Raw genomic sequence first — 26,456 nt, forward strand, 5'->3', positions numbered from 1 at the left:
GAGAGTAAGTAGTAAGGCCCCCACACATCAGAGTGCACAATATTAAAAGGAAAAGAAGATCTTTTATTACTCAAAGGATAATTGTTTCTACAATGCTTTGACAATTCACAAGACTCACAATGAAGACTAGACAAACTAATTCCCTTAAACAGTTCAGGGAAAAGATGACTCAAGGCAGAAAAAGACAGATGACCAAAACGACGATGACACAACATAATCCGACTAACAGACTCTGAAGAAACAGATCCAAGAGCAGCATTCCCAAGATGATCAGTGCATTGTTCCGGGGTATCAAGCAGGTATATTCCGTTCGCCTCATGGCCACTCCCAATCACCTTCTGAGACTCCAGATCCTGAAAAACACAGTAGGAAGGAAAGAAGGTTACACAACAGTTTAGTGATTTGGTTAAACTGCTTAAAGACAACAAATTTGTATTTAGTTTAGGTACATGAAGGGCAGAAGGTAGGAACAAGGAATCCGTAGCCTTGGTGGTTCCCTTACCAGAGATAGGGGCAAGTGAACCATCAGCTAAAGTGATTTTATCACGTCCAGGGAGCAAGTCATATGAAACAAATAGGGTAGAAAGATTAGTCATATGGTCAGAAGCACCTGAGTCAATAATCCAAGGGATCTTGAGATTACCTGAAGTGGTAGCATGATTGGCAGAAGCCCTTATACCTAAATGAGCAAATGCTGAAGCAGTAGAAGAATTGCCTGAAGGGTTGGAAAAAGAGGTCACATCACTCAGTTGACTGATCATCTTCCCAAACTTTTCATATTCTGCTCTCATGGCTGCCAACTGTGCAGAAGCAGACATCTCTTCAGTATAGTACTTGTCACTATCTGGCTCGGCAGCTACATTTGCACTTCCTAATCTTTTACTATCATGTTTTTTCTGAAACCGAATGGGAACAAGACTAGGATGTAATTTCCAGCACTTGCCTTTGGTGTGCTTCGGCTTCTTGCAGTACTCACATATAACTTCTTTCTTTCCTGTGCCACCAGAAGTTCCAACATTCCCTTTAGGTTTAACCCCCATATTTGCAAAGTGAACACTAATATCAGCCCCTTGAACCTGAACAGCCCTTCTGCTCTCTTCACTACTCACCAATGCATAAGCTTGTGACAATGAGACACACTCCTTGGAAAGAATATTCTGTTTTGTGATATCATATTCTGGGTTTAGTCCAGTTAAGAACTCAAACACCCTATTCCTTTCAACCAATTTTCTGTAGGTCTCTGCATCATCGGTGGTGTCCCAAGTTACAGCTTCTATTAGGTCAATATCTTGCCATAGAGACTTCAGGGTTGAGAAATATACAGCTAGAGGTTTCTCCCCTTGCCTTAAATTCTTTACATCACTTCTCAATTTATATGCTCGGGCCACATTGAGTTTTTGGGAATAGGTTTCTGCAACACTGTCCCAAATTTCCTTTGCTGAATTCATCCATAGGTAGAGTTGGCTAATTTGTGGCTGCATTGAGTTCACAAGCCACCCAATGATAGTGTAATTTTCTTGCATCTACTTCTCATAGGATGGATCATCTTCTGGGGGAGCCTTCTTACTCCCGGAAATGAACCCCCACTTTCCTCTACTACATACATAAATCTTTACTGATTGTGACCATGCCAGATAATTAATTCCATCTAGTTTAACTGTGGTCACAGTCAATAAGGAATCACTTGGAGTCCCCTGAACCAGTCCATATTCAGCACCACTCTTGTTTTCAAACTCTGAGGAGTACATCATGTAAACACTTCAAATATGATTTCAGATGACTTATACAAGTATACTGAATGAGGACAAGCAAGAACTGAGTTCAGCCGACCACAAGAAGGCAATACACAATGTCAAACTACACCCGAAAGTTGTGAGAACCAAGACCCAAGCAAAAACTTAGTTTCGAGCTTCAAACCAGAACCGAGTTGTTTCCCTTCCCTTTTTTCTCTGATTCTTCCTGGCCACCGAACCACTTCTCCAAGAGATTCTAGTCTTGGGCACTTCCAATGACCTCCAAGAATCAGGCAACACGAGCCTAAGCTTCCAGCCCTAGAATATTGACGTTCAGGCCTGCTCTAATACCATGAAGAAAACTGAAGAGAGGAGAGCTTGAGAGTTCGGCAATGAGGGTTGAGAATGAGAGTTTCGAACCTAACTCTCTCTCAGCACCCTAACACTATTTTATTAAGAAAGATTTAAATAATTACAAGGAGGCCCTTAGTTGGGCAAGAATTTACAAAGAACATAATATAGACAGGATGGGCCCAGAATAAGGCCCATTACAGAAAAACATAAACAACAAGAAAGAATAAACAGCCTATGGGCCATTCGGCCCATCTTCTCTACAAAACCAATTTCTTCCAACAAGTCAAGCACACATTTCCCTTGTGAAAGAGAGATTCCACACTTCGACCTTGCTTTTTTTTTTGGACAGTTAAAAATTCATTAGATTTCACTAAATTCATTAGATTTCACTAGAAGCAAAGGATAAAGAGTCTGTTACAAGCATCCTAGTAGGAGGTACGAAGTGCAACCTCACTCATTAATACAAAAACAACATAAAGTGGCATGTGGGCCTAGTACAACTGATCCTTAGTTACTCCTTGCTTAGCTAGAGAATCAGCAAAAGCATTTGCCTCCCTTCCCACCCATTGTATAGTTACATTCATCTGCTGAGTTATCCACTTGAACCTTGTTATTTATATGCCCAAAAAAATACCTCAAGTGCCCTAAATCCTTATTCTGGAACCGATTCTATAAAAAACTGTTTCAACTCTCTAATACCTTGTTCATCACTACCTGTAATAATAATGCCATCAACATAAACTGCTACGACAATCTTTCCAAAGGCAATATTCCTACTAAACACAAAGTGATCAACACTACACTTTTTCATCCTAAACTGCTGTACCACACTACTAAATCTCCCATGCCAAGTTCTTGGAGATTATTTCAACCCATAAATTGCTTTCTTTATCCTGCAAATTTTTCCTTCCTCCCCCTGAGCAACATACCCAAGAGGTTGATTATCTATCTATCTAGATGCACACATTGATCTATATATACTTCCTCTCCATGGTGCTCTAGAATACAACTATAACACTTGCACCCCTTCTGACTTGTACAGCATGCTAAGAATACACATTTAAGAGCACAGGAATCCAATTTGTCCAAACCAGGACCTAAATGATGAACAAAATAAACACACCCAAAGACACAAGGAGGCAAAGGAAACAAAGCTGGGAAGGAAAAACAAGAGAAAACGGGGTGTCACTGCTAGAACTGATAAGGGCATCCAATTAATGAGGAAACAAGACCAACACCACTAACCACTCCAATATTTCATAAGAACTCAAGCAGTATCAAGTAAATGCTTATTATTCCGCTCAACTACCCCATTTTGTTGTGGAGTGAAAGAGTAAGAAGACTAATGTATAATTCCATGTGACTCAAAGAATGTATGAAACAGGCATCAAAAATATTCTTTTGCATTGTCAAAACGAAAATATTCAATTGAAACACCAAATTGATTCTTCATTTCAACATAGGAGAAAATGATATCAAATGGTTTTTTACAAGATTTCATTAAATAAATCCAAGCCCTCCTTGAAAATTCATCAACAAATGAAACAAAGCACTTAAAACCATTATAAGACTTAAATAGACACGAACCTCAAACATCTAAAAGAAAGACTATTATTTTCCCTTGGAACGAAACACACACGGTGATGTTTACTAAGCTAGAAGACTTCAAATTGCAACTCACAAACAAACACTACATCTGAGACAAGACTCGAGAGTAGGAACATAAAAAATAGAGTGTAAACTAAGGTCAGAACCAAGAGACATTACCGGTACCAATAATAGCAAAAGAAGAACCATCAGCTAAGGTAACGGTTTGTGAGGTAGAAGGTGGTGACAAGGATACAAACATATCCGAGGAGCCAGTCATGTGGTCTAAGGCTCCAAAACAATTGCCCAAGGTGAAGGTGAAGAACTAGAAACAAGGCAAGCAGTACTTGACTTCACAAGTGTAGCAGTGGTAGAACTAAAAGACGCAAACTGGCAAAGCTTTTCATATTCCTCACGTGAGATAGAGATTGTGTCTTTATCCTTACCAACATTAGAAGCAAGAGCATCTTCAGTCACACTAAGACTACCAAAGTCACCTTCTACCATTGCATGGTTAGCCTAGGAAGATGGAGGACCATAAATATCATAACAAAAGTTGACTGTGTGACCTTCTTGTCCACAATGTGAGCACTCACGAGCTGAACCATAGCCACTACCACTATGACCACCACCTCTTCGCGCACCTTTGGGCTCACGACCAAAACCCCTCACATTACCTCCACCTCTGCCACCCATATTTCTAGTAGGAAAACCTCCTTTGGAAGCCACCATGGCTGATCTCTCTTAAGGTGGGGGATGATCACTATGTGGATTTGAGGGTCTCCTTATGTCGGAGAAAACCTCGGACAAGGATGGAAGATCACTGCTCCCTAAGATTTGGGCCCGCACTGGTTCAAATTCAGACCTCAACCCAGATAATAATTTTGCCACATCTAGATGTTCTTTTTGTTCTTGTTAAGTCTTCAAATCAGTGGATAGGGGTTGATAAACATTGAGCTCATTCCATAAGCTTTTTAGTGAAGCATAGTATTCTTCCAACACTTTTATCCCCTTGTTGAAGAGAAAAATAGTCTTGGTATAACTAGTAAATTCTTGTGACATTGTCTTGTCTAGAATACAATTGCTTGGCATGGTCCCAAATCTCCTTGGTCGTGTCTAGAAACATAAGGTTCACACTAAAGTGATTCTCCATACTATTCCAAAGGGATGTCATAATTTGGGCATTCTCTTCTACCCATTCATTGTACCCTTTTAATTCACTTTTCAATGGACCCTCCTTGATGTTCTTCAACTTGCCTCTTGCAATGAGAGATAGCTTAACTGGCTTGGCCCATGGGATATAATTAGTACCATTGACTTTCACCATAGTTAATTGAGAAGTCATGAAATCTGATTGCACAACTACTGTACGTTTAGTGCTACTATTTGATGAAGCCATGAGTGAGAAGAGATCACCGATTTATCACCTAGGCAAACTGTCAAACAGCTGGCATGCAACTATTGTAACTAGAGGTGTAAAGTGGGCCGTGCTGGGCCGGCACGGCACGGCCTGCGCAAAGTGTGGGACGTGTTGTGCTGGCCCGCGAGCCGTGCTGCCCTCCCTGGTGAAAATTTTGGGGTTCGGCCTAGCACGGCCCATGACGTGCCGGGCCGCGGGTGGCCCAGCCCGATTTACACCTCTAATTGTAACACACCTTTTTCTTTAGGAAAAATACAAAGAATCATCAGCCCTCTACTTTAGAAACACTTGGGAAATATTACACACTTACCACAAGGTGTCACCACACCACAAACTACCACAAAATCACCACGCATTGAGGAGCACCTACCTCACAACTCGAGACATCACAAGGCTGCCCTCTTCGAACTGCCGAATAAAGGGCTTTTAGAAAAACACCACCAACTCACACAACACTACAACTTGAGGCATTAAAGCCCCTTTTCCAAGTGGGCAATCAGTCCTTTTCCTCTCCAACACCTAGGGCACAAAAAGTTGAGACGTGAACAGCAAAGTCGGCCTCAAGGCTCTGATACCATGTTCCAACTTTAATAAAGAAAAGAAAATGTGAATAAAAGGATAGAAAAAAGAAAGAGAAGAAGATAGGAAGAGAAAGAGAAGGGGAAGAGAAGAAAAGGAGAAGAAAAGTGGGAAGACTAGCAAGGAGAAATCTGATTCTGATCTACACCTCCTTACTGTCGACCCAGGTTGTATTAGCATTCTACTATAGCTGAAATGACTACAATACCCTTAGGTAAGTTACAACAGACATAAGAGCAAAAAATAACATGAAAAAGATAATAATGTCCCTGTTAACTAATTCTAACAACAGGAATAGGAATCGGAATTGGATTAAAAGCTGGAATGGGATTTCATTCCCAAGGGAATGGGAGGGAATGGTGAATGGGGGAATGCCATTGCAGCAGGAATGGGAATGGAATTCCAACTCCACCAAATGGACCCTAAAGAGAACCAGTGTTCAAGTCAATCACCAAAGAACTGCTAACAAAGATATCATTTCATAATGGTCTCTCTTGAGGAATCTTGTACTGTCATGTCATTATCTGCTCAGATGAGCATCATTTCCTTTACCAAAACTTAGCTTTAAATGTTTCAAATTTCTCTTTTTCCTTCTTAATCTATTTGTACCACTAGATCATGTCATTACCACCAATATGCTAAGTGCTTGTTTAGGAGACTTTCAGGTAGCAGCTTCTGGTTTATGAGGTAAGTGCTGCTTTCTCATGGGCCTAAACAGGAAACCATATCCCAATACATAAAACAAACAGGAAACCTTGTTCTGTAATGTCATCATCTACAGCTCAGAGCCTCAGACAAGCATCATTTCCTAAAACTTAGCTTTAAATGTTCCAAACTTATCTTTTCATTCTTAATCTACTTCTACCACTCGATCATGTCATTGAAAGCTTCTTCCACCTATAAATTTCTCATTACCACCAATATGCTAAGTACCTGTTTGGGAGGGCTTTCAGGTAGCGGCTTCTGGCTTTATGCGGTAAGTGCCACCCAGACAGTCATAAGCTATGTTTAGTGAAAACCTAGGAGAGCCCAAAATAACCGTCTTTCATCCGGAAATAGAGCTTTCTACTGAAGCTTCTTTTAGTGGCTTCTCCAAAGTAGCTCAATCAAAGTTTCATCCCTCCCAAATGGGCCCCAAGAAACAGCTAACATGACACCATAACAAGTTGCAAAATCTTCAAAATTAGCCGTAAGGCCCTTCCCGACACCTACCCCATAAGAAGTTATAGCTTTGCAAGGGTTCCAATCCTAGACAACAATCTTCTCCAACTCATGAGGCATCAACAAAGAGGTATTGTTGCAAAATCTAGATAGGTGCTTACAGTCAAAGTACTTTTATAAGAATAAGGTCAATATGGTTTTCCATAATCATTGCCTAACTCAACCAGTAAGGGATTACATAAACGGTGTATGAAGTGTAACGTTTTCACTAAGCATTAGTAAAATGAATTCATCCATGAGGAACGGTATTGCAGGATTATAATTCTTTTTCTTATCGATAAGTTACCTAAGGATATCTAACTGCTTTGCGTGTCTAAATTATTCTTCAGATTTAGTAGATTACATTCTATATTCTATCCCTTTCGGTTTCTACCTACACTGTATACCTGATAACAAGAATTAGGATTGTGAAAATGCAATTCCATTTTTCATCCTCACTGTCAAGCATATAAGAAACGGTTGAACTTAAAAGTTTCACCCATATGGCCATTTATTACCAAATATAAAATGAAAAATAAAAATGAACACCTGACTGAGAACAACAATGCCTGCTTCTTGTGGACCCAATATGCGAAGACCAGTTTTGACTCCAGACAAACCCTCTTTTCGTCCAGAAAGAATATCATCTGCATCCCGATAATGGTTTTCTAACAAAGAGGGCAACCGCAACAGTAAAGCTGCCAATACCGGAACAACTTCCCCGAACCATTTCAACGCTTCAACACGAGACATTAGCTGCACAAATTACCTCAACGGTGTAACCATGAAAGATACTCCATTTGCATCTCATACAACCACAAAAATTAAAGCCTTCGAACCGTTACATGAAATACATTTTTCAAATAACAAAACCTAGACGCCATTCACTGATCGACTGGTCGATAAATTGATTGAGGAAGGTGAGTTGAATACATCGTCGAAGAAAAGTGCGTATCCTTCGGCGGCTGAAAGAGCTAAAAGATGGAAAGACAGACGGAGAGACTCCCTCATATCGGAGATGGCGAGGAAGAAAACCTCTCCGGAGTCTACCCTACTGTGATCGGGACCTCTCGACAGCGCTCGAAGAGTTTCGACTACTTGCGACGACCACGCCAGAGAGGAAGACTGAAGCCCCAGAGGCAAAAACGAAAGAATTGAGTTCAAATCCTCTCGGTTTTCCATTCTCTGTGACTGCGCGACACTGCGTTTCAGGGGAGTGGCGACAGAACTTGGAACCGGGGTGGAACGAGGATGCACGAAAGCTGGTTGGGACCCGTGCGATGCACGGACTTTTCTTAAGTAAATAAAATTGAAGCACAAGAGCGGTACGATATCTCGACATTTTCCTCAGCTCATTCAAGTGAAATCGAACAAAAAATATTTAGTATTTACCAAAAACAAAAGTCGAACAAAATTAATAAATTTTAAAATAAAACTTGTTTTTATTAATTAAGTTTTAAAAAAAAATTATTGATTAACTTTAAATTTATTTTGAATAGTTGAAGGGAATTTAGGTTTATCAAATTATAATTAAAGGAAAATTCCTAATCATAATCCTATACATTAGGAGTTGTCTCAAATCAGTCCCCAAACTTTAAAACGTGTCTTTGTATTAAATTTTCAAAAACTGTCTAATATGTCTCTAGTGTTAATGGTTTGTTAGTTATTTATATCGTGGTGACATGTGCCACTTAAAACTTTTAAAAACATCAAAACCATCCTTTAAAATAAGACACTATTCATTATCTTCTACCTTGAAATTGAATCAAAATAGATATTATTTTCATCATACCATTAAAACTCAATGAGACTTCACCAAATTCATCCCCCTCACCACACAGGACCCATGCCACAAATAAAACAAAACAAAAAAGGGGGGTTTTATAGTTCAATCCACCTCAAAAATCTGACCCCAACCATAGATGAATCTTGCCCATGGGTTGATGCCAAATTCATGGGTAGGATGCGGTTTATAGGAGGCTACTAGTAAACTATGAGGGGGCTACAATTTCAGATTTCTGAGTGGATTGAAGTCACAATTTCAGATTTCTGAGGGGGATGCAATTTCAAACGTGGTTGTGGCACTTGTAAGATTGGTAGCAATCTATAACATTTTTATCTTCAGTCTCAATGTGGAAGACAATGAATAGTGTCTTCTATTGAAGGGTACTTTTGGCATTTTCAAAATTAATTGACAGATTGTTAACTACGGGTACTAATTAGATAGTTTTTGGAAGTTCAAATATACTGCAGAGACATGTTTCGAAGTTCGGGGAGTGACTTGAGACAACCCTTAAAGTACAGGGTACTAACCAAGAATTTTCCCTATAATTATTTATAATTATAATAATATTACAAAACGATTTTTTGTAATTATTTTAGCACTTTAACTCTATTATTTAATTTAAAATTATTTTTTAATGAATTGATCTCTTAGTTTTAAATTTTAGTAATATAATTATTTTTAAATGTAATTTAAATGGATTTTAAATGGAACACTATGTGTCTTCAATTCTTAGGATCAAAGTCCATTATCATAATGGTTTATTCTATCCACCTGTTTGGTTTAAATAGGAATCAAAATCAGATGGAGTGGAATCTTATTCCCAAGGGAGGGGGAGAGAATGGTCATTCCCTCAAATGAAATACTGCCATTCCACCAAAAATGAAAATGAAATTCTGCTCCACCCAACTAAATAGCTGGAATCCAATTCCTTACACGATCTTCACCTCTCATTAATATTACAAAATAAATGTGGTCTCTCTAAACCCAATGAAATCCCCATTATAAGGATCTCATAAAACTGCCCTCTGAGTGGCATGTGATCTTTGCAAAGAAAGGCTCGCTTCGATCTCTTAGGTTCAGTTTCGAAGGAATACAAATATAAATATGTACATACAAATATATACAAAATACAAGGTTTTGCACTGTACATATTTATATTTGTACTCCTTCTAAACTGAGCTTTAGGAGAAATGTAGTGCTGGATCATGCACAAGATTAACCTATCTGACCTCAAACCCTATTGCTCTTCCACGCTTCTAGTATTCCAATCCCGATTTCAAAGCTCGATCTCTAACTATTCGTATCTCATTAGCTTACAATTATACTTTCATTTTGATCATTTAGTTATATAGTTTTTTATCCTTTTAATTGATTTTGAATTTTATCATTTATTTGTAAAGATTAAAAATTATTAATGCTGTACTTTCAATTTTTTATTTTTATTAATTAGTTTTAAAATATAATCAATTGTAAAGTTATCTAGTTTTATAATTAATTTAAAATTGTTTTTTAAATCAATTCTATATTTATATTAATTAATTTTAAAACTTTTACTAATAAAATTTTAAAATGGGTTACGGTGCAAGTAAGTTACCCATGCAAAAAATGGACTGCCAGTTAATGCAACTAGTGTGAAGAACATGGCAACCATGTAATGCACAAGTTTGGTTAAATTTTAAAACATATCAAAAAATGGGTACCCATTATGATCATCCTCTTCACCCAATTTAATTAGAAATCGGGTTTCATGAAACCAGCTTTAAATTTAAAGCATTTTTCTATTTGATTTGAGCATGTATAGGATAGAGAACATCCATGACCCTATCCCTCCCTTTCATCACCTCCTACTTGATGATCCAGTATAATGCTTCCTTTGAGATGGATTCCTCTAGCATCTTGAGTTTGTAGTCTCAAACCTCATCAAAACACAAACTCAAAATAAAAAAGAAAAGAAAATCAAACACTTTAGTTGGTTCAAGAACTCACTTGAGAAGTAGTTTTTTTTTTTTTTCTTATGTTGATAAGATTTTTATGTCTCTCGAAGATGTGTTATGTTTGTTCAAAACCTCTCTTCTTATAAACCCAAGGTTTTTGAAGCAAAAAAAAAAAAGGGGTTTTTTTCATTATCTAAACGGTTCTCTCTACTATATCCCACAACTACCAGGCATTGCTCATTGGTTCACTCTTCTCTCTTTGATCAATTCTTTTCGTTTTGAAGCCTTATCTATGGAATCGAATTAATCCATCATTGCTACAAATTAATCTTCTGCAAATCCCAAAGTATCCCCTCAAACTCAATAAAGGGCATGTGTGGCATTTAATCTCCCATTCCCAATGCGGAGAATGGCGATGGGAATCTCATTCCCATTAAGCAAACAGTTGAATTGGAATGAGTTCAGCTACAGTTCTCTCCCTTTTGCAGTTAAAAATTCAGTGTTAAGCAATCTGAAATGCAGTCTTAGTAAGCTAAGAAAAGGAAGAAAATATTATTTACAGGCACGATGGGGTACGTAGTTCGCCATGCCTAAAAGTCGAAATTCAAACAATCTTAAGAGCCTATATATTGCTTGGGTTTGTGTCTTTGTGGATGGATTAATTCGGGACTCTGGATTCAATGCTCCGTTATTTAATGGTGAAATTGATGAGAAGCTGCAGGCATACCAATCGGTAGCTCGACAGTTGAATTCCAATAACGGAAGAGTAACCGATCGAGGGCTAGCTCTGTAACTCCCTCCTGATCTTCTGCATGCATGGACGCATGCATATTTATTATTATTAGGAGCAGGTTGCTCGTTTCATGGCTCAAACCACTCTATAAATGGCCATCTCATCCTTGTTCCTTCGCACCTCAATTTAATATATAGCGTACGTATTTGCAAAAATTGGGTGGAAAAGGTGGTGGTGGTGGTGGTGGTGGAGGTAAGGGTGCAGGTAGTGGTGGTAGCCGCGTGCGGAGGGAAAGGAGGTGGAGGTAGTGGCACCGGTGGTCGCAGCTCGGGTACTAGTTCTAGCAGCTATGGTTTATACAGTGGTAGTAGTGGCGGGTCTATGAAGGCTCCTGGTGGCAGAGGGGCTTATATTTCTAGGGATGCTTTTGAGAATGATCCAAAGGGATACTTCAACCAACTCCACGCTAAGGGAAAGTAGTACCCATAAGTGAATCCTCTTTCTATATATGGTTGAAGCTTGATCTTGGTTTTTAAAACAGAACCGGTCAAGGGTATGCTTGGCTTGTTCTGACAAAAAATTAAAAAAAATTGAAAAACAGTCAAAATCGTTCGAACGGTTTGAACAGTTAATCGGCCGATTCAACGGTTTGCTGACCAAAATCAACGGTTTTGGGGAAAAAAAAGATTTTGGGGGAAAACGGTTTCCAGTCTGACCATTCGATCTGGTCCAGTTTTGAAAACCATGGATATTATGTTATGTTCTATCATTTGATCGATCTTCCCAACTATATATTTGTCTAAAATTTTCCACAAATCCGTCACCTCCTTTTTCTTATAGTAATTAAGGTTGTGTTTGATACCATTCTACGTAATTTCTTCATGAAACGTTTTGGGGTTAAGAAAGATGAATTGTCACAATAGACAAGGCAATCGGGACCAATCATTGATATTTAGAGTTGAAACACAAAATTTAATGTTTCAAGTAACAACGGGTAATTTGTATATATTGATCAACCCTTTCTAATTATGTGACATAAAAACTCACATTTTAACATTGATTCTATTGATCAACCTCAAACGTTTCATGAAGAAACTGTAATGATACCAAAATACAACCTAGCTAAGTCTTACGGTTTAATTATCTACAGTTGCATTTTGCTTATTCAAACGCAATATATATATACATTGCTTTCATTGGACTTCATTATATAACTGTAAAGCGAGATTTCTAAAACTAACGAAAATCGGTCGGTTTTAATTTAAAAATGTCGAATACCATTAAGCTTATTCAAACGCAACACGCTAGAATTAATGGTCATCAATCTCTGATGCATGCGGAGTATGAATTATTTCTACTCATCCAGGGGCGGAGCTAGGAGTTTTTATTGAGAGGGGTCAAACCTAAAAAACATGGATAGGGGGGCCAAAAGCTAAGAAACATGGATAAGGGGGCTAAAATATAAGTGGAATTTAAATAGATTTTATGGGAATTTTGAATGTATAGGTGGGGCCATGGCTCCCCTCTGCCACCCCCTGGCTCCGTCCCTGTGCTCATCTCTAATTGTTGAGAGTATCATCAAATTATTTCCTTTCTTCAACATCAGCAGAACTAGCTAGCACTATGACTCTTGAGAGAAAGAGTCATATTCTTCTTTGTCTGCCGCATTTGTATGGTGTTGAATTTATTCATTAATATATTAGTTATAATGCTTGGAATGGATAATGGAGAAAGATAAGACAAGAGAATGAATAAGCAAGTACACATTTTCTGATCTATCTATTTCTCTTTCTCTGTCTCCCTTCTTGTATTGGGGAAAGGTCTTGTGTTTTTTATTTAAGCGACTCTTTTCGTTCATTAATTTGATCATCTCTGGGTTTTCCTATTATATAAAAAGACCAACTGATCACTTTTTTATTAGAGACTTGTGATGGACTTTGTGATAAAGTTCATCGCATTATCCTTACATGCGATGAACTTTATACTTAAGGTCTAATTGCTTCCTCATCCTTGTCCTGATAGGCTCTATCTGATGGAGTTCTGTTGTAACTTAAATTAATCTCTTGACATTGAGTGTCGTACACAAACTCAAACTCTAACAACCGTATTGTACTCAATCTTTATTTGGTCATCTATAAATAGTTCAAGGTTCGATCAAATCATTATTGAACTATTTTACCCATTCATCTTGATTCTTTCTACTATGTCTTCGTATTTTTTTTTATCTTGGTATCAAAGCCACGACTCCATAGTTTCCAATGACGACACAGGCTTAGTTCAGAATTCGGCGCAAAGGTCTCAATCCAATACTTCTCATTTCGGTGGAATAGGTTCTTCTTCAATTTCGACTTCGCCACACTATCTCCCAATCAAACTAATAGGAGAAAACTATCTGTTATGGAAAGCACAACTACTTCCGGTCTTTTATACTTACAGGGCCATGGGTATTGTTGATGGATCGATCAAGGCCCCTCCAAGAGAAATTGCTGATCTGAGTCAACCCAACAATATCGTACCAAATCCTACCTTTGTCAAGTGGTTTCAGCAAGACCAATTTATTCTTAGTTGGATTATCTCCACACTCATGAAGGGAATTTTCTCTTAAGTAGTGGGCCTTCGTTCTTCTCATGAGCTATGGACTGCTCTTGCAAAATCTTTTTTTACACATTCCCGCCCTTGCATACTTCAGATGTGCAGACAACTGTAAAGTCTTAAGAATGGTACTTTCTCTATTATCGGATACATTAATCGAGCCAAATGTCTTTCTGATAATTTATCTACTATAGTTGATCATGTTAGCCCTACAGATCTTATACTCTATGTATTAGTCGGACTAGGTCTAGAATTTGAATCGGTTGTTACCACTATCACCAATCAGCCCGATATGGAGCAACTAGGCCTCGATGATGTCTTAGGAATTCTGCTCAGTCATAAAGCTTGGCTGGAACAGCATCATACCCAACCTCTGGATACTACACCCACAACCAATCACACTTCCTACAAAGGAAAAATTCAGTCCTCCCAAGAGCAGAAACAAAATTTCTCAAATAACCGAGGCAAAGGCCATAGTCGGGGCAGTGGTCGTTTCAATGATAATGGAGGCGGAGGCCGTGGTCGTTCCATTATTATTTGTCAAGTTTGCAACACCCCTTGACACGGAGTACCGAAATGTCACAGACAATATGATCTCAATTTTAATAATGTACAAACTGAAGAATTTACACCTATTTCTTATCATGGAGGGTTCTCTTCGAATTTTGATCCTACATGGTACCCAGACTCAAGTGCCACACATCACACGATGCTTGGTGCTGAAAACCTGCAAAATCGGTTTGAATATGGTGGTTTGGATCAAGTCAAAGTAGGCAATAGAACAGGTCTACCAATTGCTCACATTGCTTCTTCTACTTTATCTCATAACTCTCATTTGTTTCAGTTGAATGATTTAATGCATGTTCATACTATTTCAAAAAAAATTGTTATATCTATTTTGAATTCCATCATAATTATTTTGTTTTGAAGGACTATATGGGGAGAACAGTACTTGGAGGGCCCAGTAGAGATGGGCTTTATTGCTTCCCAGGTAGTCTCAGCATCAAGAACACTTCTCTAGCTACTTTTGTTAGTGACGCACTACAATAATTGGTTGGCATCAGAGATTGGGATGTCCTGCCCTTCATATCGTAAGGCAAGTAATATCCAAGTTTGGGTTACCATTCTCCACCGACAATGGTTCTTTTGTCTGTGAGGCATGTTAATTAGGAAAAAGTCATAGGTTACATCTTCCTTCTTCAAATAACAAGTCTAGCAGTCCCTTAGAATTAATTTATTCAAATGTATGGGGTGTTGCCCTAGTTCAGTCACATAATGGTTTCAAATACTATGTAATTTTTGTTGATGATTATAGTAAGTTTACTTGGTTGTTCTTGATGTGAAATAAATTCGACATTTATAAGATTTTTCTTAAATTCAGGAGTCATGTAGAGGTTTTGTTTGAAAGAAAAATCAATTGTCTACAATCTAACTGGGGAGGAAAGTATCGACATGTGTCCACCTTGCTGCTCACGACATCACCCACCAACTTGCTTGCCCTCACACTCATGAACAGAACGATGCTGCTAAATGAAAACATAGACACATCATCGAGTCTACCCTATCTCTACTGGCTTCCTCTAATCTCCCGTATTCCTTTTGGGACGATGTTGCCTCCACTGCTATCTCTACTTGATTAATTGGCTTCCTACATCATTGTTACAAGGAGCTTGTCCCTTTGCTATGGCTACTGACTTTGTCTTAGTCGATATTTGCTGAAAAACGTATTTTCGACCAAGATGAAATGATGATGACAACACCACCACCGCCATCGCATGCGACAACAATAAGGAAGTTGGTCATGTAACTGGTTGACACTCGTGATCTTGCCCACAAAGGCAGCCAAGGCAGCTTGAGTCTATACATTATCATAGATTTCGATGGATAGAGGAAGTGAACTTCAACAAAATATATGTTTGGTATGGCTTCCGTTTATAAATAAACATCTCTACTTGATTTGTCTTCAAAACCGAGAAAAAGTGGTTAATAAATGTTTTTTTGGTATTTGTTGACAATTAGACATCATTAGGCACCATATAAGCGGAATAGTAAATAAGCATCTTTGTACTAGGGGAAATGTTAAAATGAAGATTCCCCCAACAATTAGCTTGCACGTAAACCAAGGCAACATTTATAGGATAAATAGGCATGCAAAATAGCATGATGGGACAAATGCCCACATGGCGATGACCTAGCATTAGTTATCAAATAAACAAAAGCCATACCAAACACACTAAAAAGTTAAGAGACTTGAACCCAATATGGAATGAAATTTTCGAGTTCATTGTCATGGATCCCAAGACAATGGTAGCAGAGGAACTCAAAATCGAGGTGTTCAATGACAAGATGTCCACATCAAAGATAATTTCATCCCAACAGGGACGGCAACAATGGTGAACACATGGGAAAAACTCACAATGAGGGAACCTCAATCTACTCGACTAGCTGGAGTTGACTATGTTCAAGCCCGAGAATTTCATGAGTTCTACAAGGTAAAGGGAAAGGACGTCTAGAGACAAAAATTGCACAAAGATTGAGTTCCCCTATTTATGGTTATGAAGCATCACATTACTTGTAGGTGCACTACTTTCTCCTACTTCCCCCCCCCCCCAAGGTTGTTTTTTGTCTTTGTGGAAGAGGAAGAGGACATCGGTGATTGTGTCATTGTTGCAGTTTCTGTTAGTAATAGTGCTGCCTTTCCCAACCCCTAACTCAAATGTACAGAGAACCTCATCTTTTCTCCATGCCCCGAGAAATTTCCACCCTAGATCTCCATAGAGAAATCACTACAACAAAAAGGTACATATGCCAATAGATATTAGTACTGATAGCCCTAATCTATTGGTATAAATGTTTTATACTAACGGATATGTACATTCATCACTATATATCTTATTCTATACCGACAGACCGATTAATCTGTCATTGAAATCCAATGTATACCAACGACATCTTCTACTAATAGTCAAAATCCATTGGTATATGTGTTTTTTAATTACTTATGGATATTTCTATCTGTCATTAATGTAATGTACATAATTGATGGAAGCATTAGACCATCGCTAAAACCAAATGTAATTTGTTGCTAGATTTCGTATAGTATACCAATGAATATTAATCTGTGGCTATAGGTTCCCACTCTACCGATAGAATATATAATATGTCGCTATAAGTTATATAATATATTGACGATGAATTAGTCCGTCGCTAAAGTTGATGTTTACCATCATTATATCTTATAAAATACCAACTAAAATGGATATTATTATGTTAGTATATAATTTTAATCTATTCTATCAAAATTTTATTTTAGATATATATATCATGCAAATTTTTTATTTTTTGTTATACATATTTTGTATTTGGGTTTACTTTTCATTAATACGAAAAAAGTTTTTTTGAAAAAATAAAAAAAATCATAAAGAACTCTGATTTTATGTTTTATTGTATATTTACATTATACATATAATACACAAAACAAATTTTATATGCATACTACAAATAGATAGATAGATATGTAACTATTTATACATAAATTACATAGGTCTAGAATCAAGCTTGACTCGGCCCATGATCACCCAATGTTTTTTTTTTTTTTTTGAGAAATGGGGTGGCTTGAAACCAATCTTTTGAGCTTGTCAACTCAAACCATCGCTTGACCATGATTTTGGAGCCTAGTGTTTAGTAAAAGTCATTGACTTTGTAAAAACACCATTTGATTTAAGTTGTTAAACCATGGTTTTAAAACCACCATTGACCCAGACATTAACTTAGTTATCTAACTACCTTAAAGACTAAAATTTGAAAACATAGGAACATGATAGTATTAGGAATTTGTCAACCCAACAAAAAGGGTGGACGGGTGGATGGTTTCTTGTACTGATATGACAAGAATAATTGAAACAATCTAACATGCATGTAACCAAGGTGGACTACAATGCAACTTGGGCAAGCAATTGTTCGAAGAAATTCCCCCACTAACCAAGGTGGACTCCATAAGGACAAAACTGATAGCTGTAGTTCAAAAATTGTGTTCGGAAAGGACTCTTAGTTTGACCTGTAAGGGGATTCAAGAATTATAGTGGGTTGGCTCAAAGAGAATGACAGGGGTTAGTGGCTTTACATGAACACATTTAAGGAGATAAGGGCTCTAAAAGAATGGGAATTGAATATACTTGGACATATAGATCAGCAAACTTGATGGCAAACACACTATTCAAATAAAGAGTAAATAGGGGTAAGTTATTTTGGGAAGGGATTGGGGTTCGAACTTTAGTGTTTGGTTTGGTGGTGATAGCTACCCACTTATGAGACTTCTTGGAAGCTTGTAAATAAGTCATTATTTTTCAAAATCAATAAAATTATTGGTTAATTATTAAAAAAAATTAAAGCTCTTTTAGGCACAGCTCATCCAGTTAGGTCATATAGGAAACCCTTGACTTGCTAATTATGATATGATATGACTGCCCTTTTAGTGCTATGGGAAATACTATTGCAGCATCTAGGCCTTCTACTTGATGGTATTTTATGGGAAGCTTGGGAGGAAACAAATGGCTAGATATTCCTAATAAAAGTCACTTCGAAGACTACTAGAAATGGATAGATATTTCTAATAATGCTAGATGTAATGGTTAGATGGTGGATTTTTATGCTAAGATCTGACTATCTTGGACTTGAAATAGATAACAGTGAATATTTTTCACTCTTATTACTGTGATACTTAATTTGATGAGTGTTCAATGGGGAACCTTGTTCCCTTTAGGAACTAGGCTGCATTTAGAAATGGTGTGGGTGATCATCCTTATGTATTCTAGACCTGTAAGGTTGAGGGACTCTTTGCGACTCATTGATGAGGAACTCCAATTGTTAGTAAGTCCTTTTACAAAAAAAAAAAGTCAATAAGTCCAGAATTTGATGGGCTCATTGGTGAGGGAGACTCAGATTGTCATCGATTGAATGGGAGCGAGATTCAAATGACCCTGGAGATTTGGTTCTCAGGTTAGACATCTTTCAAAATTTCTTAGTTGAATAGGCAGTCATTGACAACCTAGGGTCGAATGATTATAAATGTGTTTCATTTGAGGCCTAAAATGCCTAGTTTCTATGTCTATCTTCTGTAGATGATTTACAAGGATGCCCTCTAGTACATGTTTGATGCTTTGAGGGATTGTTCTAAGTATCTTGACATGTGATTTGTTGGGAGGGTCAACATAGGATGGACCTTGGTTTGGTCCTAGCAAGACTTGTTAATGGTAACCATCCTAGTAGTGAAAATCCCTCTTGCAACAAAGAGTTTGATAATCAAACAAGGGTGCTCTATCTTTTGATGGACGAAGATACTTTTTTTATTGACTAGAGGAGTAAACAAAAGGAATCTGAACATCTCTCTCTATACATACATACATATATAAACACTGAAATATCTCTTTTGTCAAAAGCTTCAAATTTTTTCTAGAAAATTTGGTATAGGAAACTTTCAAAAGATGTAGAGATTTTGATTCCTAACTACCATGATATTGTGAAAATGATTTGCAAACCGAGTGTGAACTTTGATTTGTCTTATGCAAATCAAGCAAGTAGTCCCCAAATAAAAAGCGTGAAAATTAAACATATAAATCCAGAACTTTCTAGCTAGATCAAACGTCTTAAGTGGGACCCACTTCATTTCAAACTGATTGCTTAATGATTTCTTATTTTGAAATAATACTTTTCTAGTTCTTTCAACTTGTAATAGATCATTTATATACAATCATTCTCAAGAATGATAGAAATTTTTTGATATTTATATTTGACTTTAATCTTTTAATAAGAAGTGATATTAATAGTTTTGCAAATTTCAGGAAGTAATGAAAAAAGCTCGTAGTGATTCATTCAGTATAGATAAATCACATGGGCATTTTTCTTGAGAATGTGATGTTTATTCCAAAATTAAGGGATTAGAGAAAAAATGATATGTGCGATGTATGGGAAAGGTTGCCTTTTCGACTAAAAAATCAGGTGCTTCATCATCTCAACCAATGCAACATGATGAAGAAATTGGACTTTTTAAGGAAAAATTCAAGGGTTAGAGGGAACACTTGAGCACTTGCTGGTGTTTTAACATTACTACAAAAGTGGTTTCTTGAAGATAGTGTTATTTATTTGACAAGTGTAACACAACACATGATCAATTGAGAGGTATACATCTTTAGTTTAAAATTCATAATTGTAATTAACATCATAATTGATATGCCTCTTATAAAATTTATTATTTTCAATAGGTTCCTGATGCTAATATTGTTTCACATAACTCTCCAATTGGGTGCCCATGTTCCTCATATTCAAGTCATTGTGTTACCCCATAGTAATATGGTAAGTGTTTAAAGTGATTTCTCTAGTTTTTTTTTCCTATTTTCCTTTGTAGATACAAAATTAAATTTAATTTAAAGTAATTACTTAAATATATTAATTTGTATGCAAGTATGATTTAGGAAAATGGAAATTTGGAGAACTAAGAGCAAACCCATCTTTTGAACTTGTTTGGCTTTTTCTCTTTCCATTGGAAGCTGGGACAACTAATAGAAAAACTTGTCTTTTGAACTTCTCCCTCTTATTAGAATACATTGCAACTTATCTATGATATTTAAAGTAGATGATTAAACATGTATTTTTTTTGTAATAAGCGTTATGTATGTTTTTAAATTTTTGAAATGAATTTTGCATGTATATTTTTTTACATATATAATTAACAAGAATATTTTGCTTAAAATGCTTATTTCTATATGAAATATGGAGAAAAAACACTAATAATTGGAATGGAATAATCTCAAATGGGTGGCATTTATTGACAAAACAGTACTTCACTAATTCTATGAAAATAGTTGCTATATTGATGGCAAAAACCATCGCTAAATATATAAAAATCATTACTATTGCAATATGTATCAATATTTGCCTCTGTTAGAAAAAGTTAGACCAATGGTTCTTTTGTCTAGTCCTTTACCAAGAGGTACATCTGTTAGTATATCTATACTGACGGCACATCGTTGGTAATTTTACAAAACAACCGTCCTAAAATGCATGAAAAATATCATTCGTGAAATCTTTACCAACGAATAGGTGTATTAGTAAAATATATACCGACGAGTGACTAATCGTTAAAGGGTGTGCTAATAAAATGTATACTGACGGGTACATGTCGCTAAAAGGTGTATAAATTGCATCACTAAAGATCTCGACAATAATTTTTTCATCTATATCAACGGGTTAATACTATCACTAGTAATCCTAAAACTGTCAGTATTGCACATTGATTTATACCGATGGAACCCAAGTCCATTGATATAACCATATAGACAAAGTGCTTACACCTAAGGAGAGTGTGCCCGTTGATATAAACACTTTAAACGTTGGTATAAGCCAAATTGACTTATACCGACTGATTCACTATTTTTTATCGATAGATTTAAGCCGTCAGTAAATGTCCCTTTTTTCATAATGAATTCGGGTTCAAAAGCTCTTTGAGAAGATGTCGAGAAAGAGTATTTTAGGAATTTTTTAAAAAATATCTCGTCATGTGATGTCACATGTGAACAAAGTGACGGAAAGTTAACGGCAAGGGGGATTTTAGACAAATGTCTAAAATTTTAAGGGTAATTTAAGGCAATATATAAACAACAAGGGTAGACTTATTCAATTTCTTAAACCATAATGGTACTTTAAAAAATTTTCCAAAAATAAATTAACACAAAAGGGATAAAGTGATAATTGATAAGTTAGCAAAATCATTCTAATCCTTCATTACAATTCTTTTACATTCATTTGCCAAACATAAAATCAACCCCACACCCATGCCAATCAATTCACAGGTTATGTGAATTGAATTTATCAAAATCTTTTCCTTATGGTGAGATGAACAAATAGGACACTTGAACTCAACAACGACTAATGAACTGAGCAATGTTACCTTTTTAGGGGCATTTTTTGTGATATTAATTTATTTAAGCTTGGTTTGCATGCATGCAATACAATTTCATTTAGTGCTAAAGTATATGCGTACAATTTCATCTACTTTGAGGGAGATGAAAACCTCCAAAGAGATAACTCTCAATTAACAAGATTATTTTTCATGATAATTTAATTAAGAAGAGAATTACAACTTAAACTCTTGAAAAACAGACTCCTCTAAGCTTAATCTCCTTTATGATCTACTATCATACTCTATACAATTACTCTCTACATAACTACCAACATGGACTACACAAGACTTAACATCAATGCACTACATGGACTTACATGGACTCTAACTAACTCAAGTAGATACTTGTGCCTAATGATTTCAATTAACAATTTTTTTTTATTCTCTCCCTAATACTTAGGTTGGTGGACCCACTAATGGATATGTGACAATTTATCGGTTTTGAGTTTGTTTCAAAAGGTGCATAGAAGACTTTTGTTTACCATTTTACCTCTTCATCTATTACCTCAATAGCAATTTTCAACAATACCATTGTTTCAGTTTACAAAACTAGTTCTATACCTAAAGCCTCGAATTAGATCAACATGACTATTTTACAACAACCTAGAACCAAATGAGCAAACTTGGTTCAAGATTCACTAATTTTGTTCTGTTTCTCCCTTTTTTTATTTTGTTGTTTTAGAATTTGGTTTCTTCTCATTCATTTTTTTTCATTCTTACTCATTAAGTTGTTTGAAGTTTTACATCTGTTGTAGTTTGGTTTTACTTTGTTATTAATCCCGTCGTTCATAAATTGGTTGTAATGACATATTTTGAAAAATTAAAGAGTAATAAAGGGCAAAATAGACTGCAAGATGGACTAAAACCCTAGGTTAAACAGTCCAACTATCTGGAAATTCCAAAACAATGTAAACATGAATGGGTTATTGTCCAAATTTACAAGTAGCTAACACATTAACTAAATTAGATTTCAAATACCATTAAAGAATAAATACACTAAAATGCAAGAATGTAAATAAGGTGAGCACAATTTAGAAATTTTAGAAAGTTCACAAGTCATTCAATAACATTGTAGCCTGTGGAAATGAAGGTGGTTGTATAATATCCGATCATTTGGTTATAAAATGCCAATATGCATCCCCCCCCCACCACACACACACTCACTCACTCAAAATTCCCTAGCCATGAGAGAAAAAAACAAATGATTGAATATCAAAATCAATTGTAGAAAGGAAAATGAATAAAAATAAGTGATGTAATAGTTGATCTCATAGCCTTTAATAAGTCTTATCTTAATTTATCAATTTTATATTATTTTGAAGGCTTTAATGGAGAAGATGAAGTACTTCGATTATTGACTAACCGCAGGGGATTCATTCATAATTTATGATAAGTATATACAAATTTTCCCATTTAGGGTGAAATTCTATAAAACCCAAACGGATTAAATTATTAATTAAAACACCAATTTGATTAAAATAGGGCTACAAATAATATATGTTTTCCCAAATTTTGAATTCAAATTTGATGATATTAAAGGCTTATCTAAATTTGATTCGTTTATAATTGGACCAAATATAGATCCACCCCTATTCAATACTAAATAATTTAATATTGTCTTCTTCAATTCTTTATTGGGTAAATTTCTTAAACTACCCTTATGGTTTTGCAAATTGACTAAGTGTAGCCTTACTGTTTCAAAATTGACTAACGCTACCCCTACTGTTTCTGACAATTGACTAGCTCTACCCCTATTGTTAGCATCTGTTAATACTCCGTCATTAATTTTTTTTTTCAAAACCCAATATTACCCTCATCCCCTTCATTTGAACACAATATCGTTCGAAAAACCTACTCCAGCACCTGTCGAACATTGATCCTCTCTGTCATGAAAACCCAAAGGCGCGTTATCTGTGAGAAGGTCACCTCACTTGTGACGGTTCCCTACACCTGTGACTATTTTATGCCTCTCGCAAAAATTCAATTCAACTACTTTCTCACTTTCTTCTACACTCACACCTCTTTGACTCTATTTTATCTTCTTCCTCAAATCCCCTGAAGTTTTTAAGAAATGCTCCTGCAAACAAGGATGATGAGGTTTTCTAGAGTAGTTATAGAGAGGGATATAAATACAGAAGAAATTTCATCCGAAGAAGAAGAAGAGGAAGAACGGGGAATGGTGGAAGAAGAAGATGTTTCTGACAAAGAGAATGGCGAAAAAGTAGAAGAGAATAGTTTGGAAGCTTTGCATTCAAAGAATAAAGGGAAAGCCCCGATAACTATCAGTCTCAAGAAGGTTTGCGAAGTACGCCATTTTTGTTTACTCTCTAGGGTTTGTAATCGTTGTTTTTATCATTTACTTTTTTTTCATTGTTTACCTTTTGTGATCTTTGTTACACTTTATTTCAAAATCTCAATACATTGGAAATGGAGAGCAAGAGCCCCGATCAAATAATCAAGATTCCATCTCTGTGCTCAGCTATGGCGTTCAGTCACACGAGCGAGAAAGCTTCTCCCTTCCCAGGCAACTACTTTTTGGATGGTTGTGAACTTCTACCAACGAATTGAACCGAAGGTCAATCCATACTACTTCAGAAACGTGATACAGAGCATTCCCACTATTGCTTCTACTTGGGAGATCCTTTTGGGGGATCTACGGGCATGCACAATTTTGCTGAACTGAAATGTGGTGGCGTGCAATGACAGTACCATGCATCACGTGGTGGATGACTGGGAGAAGAACCCTCGCTGCTTCCCACTTGCCCCTATTTCAGATCCGAAGACTTAGATGGCGAAAGCTTTGTTTTGAAAATTTGAAAAAGAATAAAGGGCAAAATAGTCTTTTTTTGTCTTTCTATTAACGGACGATAGCGGTAAGTGATGTATTAGTCAATTGTTAGAAAAAGTAGGGGTAGTGTTAGTTAATTTTGAAACAATAAGGGTATACTTGGTCAATTAGATAAACCATAAGGGTAGTTTAAGAAATTTACCCTTCTTTATTTTTTTTCTCTCAATTTCATTCAATTAAAAGTAATTGCTAATGTGATATTTTATAATTGTCCACTTCACTATTCCCTTAAAGGTAGTGTAGTAGTTTTTTATGGATTCTCTTTATGCTCCAATAATTCTTTTCTTTTTTTTAAATTTAATTAGAAAGAAAATTTAAAATTCAAGTTATAGCTTTTAAGTGTAATGTAATCTATTTTATGGACTCCTAATTTCAAGGGAACATTTATTTTTGTTTTGATGGTTATTCATTATGATATTCTCCTAAAAAGGAACTCTCTTTTATAACTTTTATATCAAATTTGTAATATAAATTGCTAACTACATTATTTTACCTTATTTTATGCAATTTTAAATTAAATATAAGACATTTTCAATTATTTTTTAGAGTTATCATTTGGATTATGTGCTTCTATCGATTTTTTAATTGGAGCAGCATTTGCGTCTTTTTAATTTTTTTTGTCTATGTAGCGTTTTTTGTATATTTTTACACGGTCATTCTTCATGGAAATTTAATCATTGGTTTGATACATTTTTCTTATCTTTTGTAAGATATAATTGAAGAATACTAGTTTCATTATGACACCAAAATCTAGAGTAGTTAGAGAGTGTAATGCTACTTGGTGATAGTCATTCTCTATTCGATTAAATTACTATTAACAATTTTGCATCATTCGTCAAACCTTTATTTGTTTTTACAATTACTATTAATTTCCTTAAGGTTTGAGAACCGAAAATATTTTCTTTCTCTCATGGTTTCAATATTTTTTAAATTTTGTGTTTTTTAATATTTTGGTTTTAGTAAGCTACATTGATGTTTAACTGAATATTTTACCTTTATTTACTTGGTTTAATTTTTGAAATGTTTCACAATATTTTCAACTAATAATATTTTAGGATATATTGGAAAATATTGTCAAACATTTCAAAAATTTAACCAAAAAAATGGAATTTTTAGCTAATGAATTTTGGTTTTCATGTTTTGAAATGTTAAAGTATTTTAATGATGTTTTTTGATGGACAAAACAATAATATATATGACAAAATTAGAATAATCATGATTTTAGATTTTTAAACTCATCTTTACTTGGAGTTTCCTTGAGTTATCTAATTTCTAACATTTAAAACAACTTTTATGTCTGTTTATTAGCTCTCTTAGGTCAACTCCCTTTGGATGATTGGTCTTTTTCTACCTTTAATTATTTATTTTTTTTCATGAAGGTATATATTTTTTCTAATTCCAATTCTCTTTATTCAACTTTTATGCATATAATGTCTTTTTATGCCGTCCCAATTTGAAAAAAATGGAGTTTTAATTTTTAGAGTTTAATTTTGTTTTTTTTCTTTGAAATGAGCAAGTTAAGAAAAATGTTAACGCATTGTTTCATTCATTTCCATCACACTTGCATATTCGTAGTCTTAGGGTGATGTGTTATAACATTTTTACTTATATGGTATACGTAGTGAAATAATCTTTTTAGCAAATTTGAATGTGACCAATGAAATAGGAATTCTAGTTTTAGATCCAACATTCTCGATTAACATTTATTGTACCAACTCTATTTACATTGCATT

General features: G+C 35.7%; 1 protein-coding gene across 4 annotated transcripts in view; it reads right to left on the reverse strand.

Moving 5' to 3' along the window:
* Positions 1-8,205, reverse strand: part of LOC104612200 (poly(ADP-ribose) glycohydrolase 1-like) — an 80,569-nt gene extending 72,364 nt beyond the window's left edge. For 2 of the 4 annotated variants that reach the window (XM_010279544.3, XM_010279543.3), the window contains exons 1-2: positions 7,807-8,205; positions 7,423-7,629 (exon numbers count right to left, since the gene is read on the reverse strand). In XM_010279544.3, the coding sequence (XP_010277846.1) occupies positions 7,423-7,629; positions 7,807-8,055 (456 nt within the window). In that variant the 5' untranslated portion in view covers positions 8,056-8,205. Of the gene's footprint in view, positions 1-7,422; positions 7,630-7,718 lie in introns of all 4 variants that reach the window. The other 2 variants (XM_010279548.2, XM_010279547.2) reach the window with 2 other exon arrangements.
* Between the last annotated feature and the right edge of the window lie 18,251 nt (positions 8,206-26,456).

Source organism: Nelumbo nucifera, chromosome 1 (genome assembly GCF_055504915.1).
Source record: "Nelumbo nucifera cultivar China Antique chromosome 1, China Antique-T2T, whole genome shotgun sequence".
Taxonomy (NCBI): Eukaryota; Viridiplantae; Streptophyta; class Magnoliopsida; order Proteales; family Nelumbonaceae; genus Nelumbo; species Nelumbo nucifera.